This window comes from Diorhabda carinulata, chromosome 8 (genome assembly GCF_026250575.1).
Source record: "Diorhabda carinulata isolate Delta chromosome 8, icDioCari1.1, whole genome shotgun sequence".
Lineage (NCBI taxonomy): Eukaryota > Metazoa > Arthropoda > Insecta > Coleoptera > Chrysomelidae > Diorhabda > Diorhabda carinulata.
This window is the reverse complement of record NC_079467.1, coordinates 12,398,608-12,406,586: the sequence shown is the minus strand read 5'-3', so window position 1 is coordinate 12,406,586 and position 7,979 is coordinate 12,398,608. Positions and strand designations below refer to the sequence as shown.

The following is a 7,979-nucleotide window of genomic DNA, read 5'->3' as shown; positions in this document are numbered from 1 at the left end:
AATTTTAAGTAACGTTTAATAAAAACACTTAAATACGACAATATTACACGTAAATCGATGTACAAAATAAGCAACAAGATAAATCAACAAGAATGTCCACAGTGATATATAGTTGATTACAAAAGATAGCGAAGTTTATATGTATATTTCTCCGGTTATACTTGAACGAAGTAACAGAAAATTGCACGTTTTATGTTGCGTCGTAACGCGAGAGATATTTTGATTATTCAGGTAAATCGTAATTTTGCCCGTTTGTAAGGTTAAGATTTTTTATGATTTGATAAGTGAGAGAGAATCGTTAAGTTGATTTAGATATAGTTCGTTAGTTTTAACGCGCACTGTATGTTTAGTTTCTGTTTACTGTGGATTCTTTTTTCTCACTGTTCTGTACTGTGTTACTTTCTGCTCTCTTACTGTCTCTTGCATGAATGTTAAATTTTATTTATATGGGCTAAAATGGGGGTTAAAAATATCCCAATATCGTGGTAATATTTTGTGTTAATTGCCGTGAAGCAATAAAAAGAATCTATATTTTTCAAGCAGATTTTTTGAAATTTCTCTTTTGTTTGTATAAGGGTTGACCAGATGAACTTGGAATAGTTTGTAAAAGTATAATGAAGGTTTTTAAAAGTTTTCAATAGTAATTGCTTTTGTGTTTATTTGAGAGAAAGTTATTAGTGACACTTTAGAAATTTAACGATTGGTCTCTTGCGGAGAGAGAGTTATTTATTAGGGGTTTAAAGGTACAAAGGACACTCGACATTTGTCATTGTCTAAAATTTCCTAAAATTGTGAAAGTCTTAACGATTATGGTATTTACCATATGTTGAATCGCAACATTCTCCCGCCGGAAATGAAGTCTCTGCTTCATTTAAGAAAGAAAGCGCGATAGCGGGAAGATAGGGTGTTTTTGGTCAAAGGATATTTCAGCGTTTTCCAGTCTACCTCCGACACGGAGATAGCCGGATGTATCTAGAAATGGTTTTAAGGATATAAGTTGTTTATTTGATAAGTTTTTATTCTTTGAAAGTTCCGCTATTTCTGTTGAAAAGGACTGATTTTGAACTTGTTTGATAATGAAGTTTAATGATGAATTTAGTTCCCTGACTGACAGAGGTCCTTTGAATTGACTTTCTTTGTTTCTCGAATTGTGTGTAAATCGTAGGACGTACGCCACTGTGCGATGTAATTTGGAAAATGAAGAGAAGCGTGAAAAGGTGTTTTGCCAAAAGTTACATTGTTCGGAAATGGTTGTCAGGGATACCTTTCTTTCCTCATGTACGTTGACGAGATTCTTATTAATCTCGTATTGGGGGAAACCTGAACTGAACTCATTGAGGAATTTGGGTCCATTAAACCACATGGAGTAGATTTCAGGTGTGAATTTTCCACGCGACAGCAGGTCAGCGGGATTATCGCTTGATCCTACGTGCCGCCATTGGAAATTTGTTGTTAGCGCTTGTATTTTCGCTACTCTGTTTGATACGAATGTCGACCATCGACTTGGGTGGCTTTTGCACCAACACAGTGCAATTTGAGAGTCCGTCCATAAGTTAACTGAGTTTATGTCGACTTTAGGTTCCAAAGTGTTTTTGACTCCTTGAGTCAGGTTCGCGGATAATAGCATTCCACAGAGTTCAAGTCTGGGAATTGTGATAGTTTTCAGAGGTGCGACGCGTGATTTTGCTGATATCAGTACACGTGAAACTGTTTTATCAGTGTAGATAGTTCTAATGTAGACACATGCGCCGTACGCTTCAGTACTCGCATCTGAAAAGGAGTGAAGTTCGATTTTGCTTATTTCTTTGTTATTGAAGATAAGACGAGGAATTTTTAAGTCCTTGATTTGGCAGATGGTGCTTAGAAATTCTTGCCATTTCCTATTTATTTCTTTGTCGGTGATCTTATCATCCCAGTTGCACTTTAATTTCCAGATTTTTTGCATTAGCATTTTTCCCTTAACGATAGCGGGGTTTACAAACCCCAGAGGATCGTAGCACTGTGAAATGTGTGATAAGATATTTCTCTTGGTGATATTGTCCTCACTGACGAGTTCAGTGGGTACCGATATTTGGAACTCATCACTTATGGGATTCCATTTTACGCCTAAGACTTTAGACGGAGATTGATCTAAATTTATGTCAAATTCAGTTATTCGAGTCTGCGATATCTTTCTTAGAAAGGTTTGAGAGTTAGATCCCCACTTGTGCAAGTGGAAACCAGCTGGTTCAAGCATTGATTTAAGTTCCAAATAGAGTTTTTCAAGGGATTCGGTTGAATCACACCCTGTTAAAATGTCGTCTACATACGTCTGCGTAAGAACAGCGTCGGAGGCTAGAGGGAGATGTTTATTGGTACTTGCAATCTCATTCAGAACTCTCGTTGAGAGGAATGGACTACAATTCATACCGTAAGTTATTGTTTGTAATTCAATGCATTTTAATGGTTCTTTTGCTGAGTCTCTCCACAAAATATTTTGGAGGAATAGGTCTTTGGGATTTATTCGAATTTGTCTGAACATTTTCTCCAAATCAACTATCAACGCGTATTTGAAGGTTCTGAACCTACACAATATGTCGTATAGGTTGGGTTGAGTTTGATAACCTTTGAGACAAATGTCGTTTAATGAATAACCAGAGTTGGTTTTACAAGAAGCATCAAATACGACTCGCAGCTTAGTCGTAACTCGGTCTTGTCGATAAACTGGCAAGTGAGGGATAAAATATTTGTTTTCGCAACGTGAATTTTGCGACGATAGTGGTACATATTTCGCATGTCCTAGAGATAAGTATTCATGAATAAATTTCTTATATTCCGAATAGAGGTCGGGATTTTGTTGTAAGCGTTTTTCTAAAGAGAAAAATCTCTTTTTGGCAACTGCGAGGGAGTCACCTAACTTTTTGTGTTCTGTGACGGACTTTAACGGAATATCCACTTGGAAATGTCCGTTCGGGAGAATTTTAGTTGTGGTTTTGAAGATGAATTCTGTCAGTTCATCTTCGGTTGATAGAGATTTTAGGTTTGGGAGTTCTTCGTTCTCCCAGAATTTGCAGAGAGTGTTTTGTAATTCAGTGTCCGGGTTAGGGTCTTCGGTTTCACTGGCTACATGATGCGAGATAGCGTGTGGGTTTTTTGATTCTTGTCGGGAGTTCAGTCTTCCCGAGATAACGTAACCCAAATGGGTATTAAAGAGAGTAGGTAGGCCGTCACCTAGTTTGATGAGACCATAAGTTAACAATTCATAATAAACATCTGCTCCTATTAACAGATCTATTTTACCGGGTGTGGCAAAGGTCTTGTCAGCTAATTTGTTCACTATCCGCGAAGGAATTGTTATGTGATCTACATTCACTTTCACTTGCGGAATAGTCGTGGTAATTTTTTCGAGTACAGCACAAGAGATTTCGAAGTTCTTCGAGGGGTCAACATTTGAGTGTAGCACTATGTCCAACATTTCGTTAGACAAAGTACTAGTTTCAGATATACCTGAAATGTTTAAGATTTTCTTATACGGGGTGTAGTTGAGTTTTTGTACAAGTTCTTTGCTGATAAAGGAATTCTGACTTCCATTATCCAGAAGAATTCTTACCTTAACAGGTTGATTCTGTCGATTATAAATTGTTGCTTGTGCAGTTGCTAACAACACTAAGTTGTTTTTTATCGAGAGAGCTGATAGACTAGACGAATTTGGACGTGCTTGATTTTCTTGGATGCTTTGAGATGTGGACGGCCTGTCCTGAATTTGAATAGGACTTTCCAAATTAAAAGTTTGAGGGTTTTGTTGGAAATTCGAATTTAGCGACCGAGAATTGTATGAGTTACTATGTGGATTGAAATTGTTATTGCACGAATGCCTTTGTTCTACATTGCGTGAGTTTTGAAAATGTAAAAGAGAATGATGTCTTTTATGACAATGGGAGCATGACTTCTGTGACAGACAGGTTTCAGCACTGTGTCTAGTGCCTAAGCAGTTTACACACAATGTTTTGGTTTTGGCAAATTCATTACGCTTAGTAATGGGCAACGATAGGAATGTTTCACAGGTATAAATTTTATGTGCAGTGTCTGAACACATAACGCATCCGTTCATGTTTTGATTTTGTTTAATCGAATTATTCTTAAGCTGAGATGATTGATTTTTTGAGTTTTTATTGAACTTTGGTTGTGATTGCGAATGAAACGCTACTTTACTTTGTGACCTCTTGTGCGAAACTGAGTTTTGCGAAGTTTGCGATTGGCTAGTTTTACCAGTGGCATTGTCGACTATTTCAATTTCCTCTTTAAGAAATTGTAAAAATTCATCTACTGTTGGTAAGGTATCCCTGTTCCTGCATTTTTCAAACTCTTTTTTGAAACCATAATCTAATTTTTGTTGATAAAGATAAGTTATTAATGCCTCTAAAAATACTTTGTGATCAAGCTCAAGATTCTGTAGGAGTGTCCAGTTACGCCTACAGATAGTAGCAAATTTTGAAAGTTCGGTAGGATTGTGCTTACTTAACTGCGGTATGTTCAATAATTCGGAGAAATATACATGTACAATTTTTGTTTTGTTTTCATAAGTTTCTCTTAACAAGTTTATAGCTACTTGCAAGTTTCTATCGTTCACTTGTAAAACGTCTACAATATGTAGTGCATCACTTTCTAAATAACTTTTTAAATAATATAATTTCTCAGCATCTGATTTTAGTTGCGGATTTTCGAGAACACTAGTTTTGAACAAGTTGTAAAAACTTTCCCATTCAGTGTGATTTCCTGAAAACTTTTTTATTTTTATTTCAGGTAATCTAGTACCTGAGTTGTGGTTTGAATCTAATCTGTTTTCCCTAACTGACTCATTACAACTACTTTCAGATATAGTTAATTTTTTGATTGCTCTAGCTAATTGACTCCTAGTTTTACGATAATAAATTTCTACTTTGTTCCTATCTTCTTGATCTGGAATTTCTTTTTCATTTTTTTTGGGTGTATAACTTTCTACTTTATTTTGTGTGATTTTATACTGTTCAAAGTTTTTGATAATTTCCTCTTGTAGAATTTCCAGATCAAAGACATCTAAACTATTTAATTCTGATTCTAATTGTTCAGTTATTCTGGTGATTTCACCTTTAATAGATTCACGTTCGCTGATTAAATGTTTTAAATCCATTGTTGTTTGTTTATTTTAAGTTTAAGAGCGAAAAAGTTAATGATATTTTTATCGGATATAATCAGATGCTGGGAATGCTTTATATATTATATAAATCAGTGTTTTTACAATTAAATATATAGATATAAAATTGAATAATATTGCAAGCAATTTTTCAACAGAGTTTAAAGATAAATGTCTTTTTCTTAAGTTTTCTTGAGCGAAATGTTGATGAGTAAAAAATTGGAATAAACTGACCTTTTCCAATCCAGCGATGAGAGATACCTGCGGTTTCTTGCCTACAGGTGTGAGTTTATAGATGATTCGATCGGTTGTATGTTTCTGATGGCACACTCGATGACTTGTTCTTTTCACTTTCTTGCACTTTGCTTAGCGAGAGAGTTCACTTTGATTTACGTGTATGAGATTTTGTTTAGTTTAGAGTTGCACTGGTTTAGATCCGGCTCGAAGGACCAATCTTGGGGGATTGTAATGAACTAGTTGGATGAAGTGGACTGTCGAGTTTGTCGTTCACTACAGCACCCAAGTAGATGTGTTGTTTTCTTCGACGAGGTTGCGGAATGAAGGACCAGTCGTAATTTTAAGTAACGTTTAATAAAAACACTTAAATACGACAATATTACACGTAAATCGATGTACAAAATAAGCAACAAGATAAATCAACAAGAATGTCCACAGTGATATATAGTTGATTACAAAAGATAGCGAAGTTTATATGTATATTTCTCCGGTTATACTTGAACGAAGTAACAGAAAATTGCACGTTTTATGTTGCGTCGTAACGCGAGAGATATTTTGATTATTCAGGTAAATCGTAATTTTGCCCGTTTGTAAGGTTAAGATTTTTTATGATTTGATAAGTGAGAGAGAATCGTTAAGTTGATTTAGATATAGTTCGTTAGTTTTAACGCGCACTGTATGTTTAGTTTCTGTTTACTGTGGATTCTTTTTTCTCACTGTTCTGTACTGTGTTACTTTCTGCTCTCTTACTGTCTCTTGCATGAATGTTAAATTTTATTTATATGGGCTAAAATGGGGGTTAAAAATATCCCAATATCGTGGTAATATTTTGTGTTAATTGCCGTGAAGCAATAAAAAGAATCTATATTTTTCAAGCAGATTTTTTGAAATTTCTCTTTTGTTTGTATAAGGGTTGACCAGATGAACTTGGAATAGTTTGTAAAAGTATAATGAAGGTTTTTAAAAGTTTTCAATAGTAATTGCTTTTGTGTTTATTTGAGAGAAAGTTATTAGTGACACTTTAGAAATTTAACGATTGGTCTCTTGCGGAGAGAGAGTTATTTATTAGGGGTTTAAAGGTACAAAGGACACTCGACATTTGTCATTGTCTAAAATTTCCTAAAATTGTGAAAGTCTTAACGATTATGGTATTTACCATATGTTGAATCGCAACAATAGTACAGCAGGAATGAACAGGAATAGAAATAAAGTGCAAGAGGACATTTCCTTTGAGGAGGGAAAATTGTGGAATTTCAAGTGAAAATTGCCAACAGGTTTGCTGTCCTGGAAACCGAAGACACAAACTGGCGAGGGTAATGAAGTTAAAACACTTTGGCAAACCTTTGAAACAACTATAAAAGAAAGTACAAAGGAGGTATTTGCAAAGTGAGAGCACTCTTCAAATCCCTCGAGTCTCGAATGCCGTCTTCATCCCAGTGAAAAGTTATTTCTTTTTCTGTAAGTGGAGTTAGTGGCACAGTCCAAGGAAACTCCTAACTTGATGTTAATTGGTAGGTTGGCAATTTTCTCCGGATCCTCTGCCACTCCTTCACTGCTCACTATATGGCCTAGATAGTTGACTCGATTCTGGAATAACTACCACTTCCTTTGGCTTAGCATGAAATTGCTTGAATACGTTTTCTAAACTCCTCAAATATGTTTCCAAATACCACGACGTCATCCAAATAAAACAGGCATGTTTTCCAAAATAACCCTCTGAAAACGTTTTCTATAAAATTTACAAATGTCACGGGACCGTTTTAACGAATGACATGACGTTGAATTGCCATGGTCTAAATCCGGTATCTACTTGCTAGTATCAGACGTCCAATGTAGAAAGAATCTTGCTGCCAGCTGAAGTGTCCAGTGTATCATCAATTCGGAATAGAGGATAGCTTTCTTTCTTCATGACGTTATTTAACTGACGATAGTCCACATCTCGTAGTTCCATCCTTTTTCTTGACGAGCACTACTGGAGACATCCATGGACTAGTAGACAATTATATCAGTTTCTCCTCTTTCTTTTCTTTCTCCACTTTTTGTTTTACGGCTGCTATTTTACCAGTCTTTCCTAGTTTTGGTTCAAAGAAGTCTCGATACTTCAAGAAAAATTTCCTCATTCTCTTTTCATATCAGCTTGATTCAAGGATTGACTAGATACTGATATTAACAGTGCGAGTCGGTCATTAAAATTGTCGGCTGTCACCGTTTGGTGGACTATAGACAATACTAGTACGCAGGACCCAACATGGTCCAACCCTAGTTTTCTTTTTGATGAAAATCTTCGTGGACGTAACTGATGCTTCTCCAATTAGTACTCCTTTGCCAACATCTACGTCGTGGCTCCATGGCTCCATCAATACCGGTGTGTCTTCTTCCATGACCTTCAGTAGCCACGCTACTATCATGGTTGGATGAAGAAATACTTCTTTAGAACCCATTTCAGTAGTTCTGTTTCTAAAGTTGAGATGAAGATTCATAACGTTCATAATCAGAATTATGTCTTCAATGTCAGCTACGATTACCTTATGTGTAAACTTATTGCCTATTGGGTTTGTGTTAGTACTTTCACCTGTGGCAGACTGTAGTT

At 35.9% G+C, this 7,979-nt stretch overlaps 1 protein-coding gene across 1 annotated transcript; it reads right to left on the bottom strand.

Annotated features, from left to right (window-relative positions):
• Window positions 1-871: 871 nt before the first annotated feature.
• Window positions 872-5,149, bottom strand: LOC130897587 (uncharacterized). The gene has a single exon (XM_057806521.1). The coding sequence runs from the start codon at window positions 5,147-5,149 to the stop codon at window positions 872-874; it is 4,278 nt and encodes a 1,425-aa protein (XP_057662504.1).
• Between the last annotated feature and the right edge of the window lie 2,830 nt (window positions 5,150-7,979).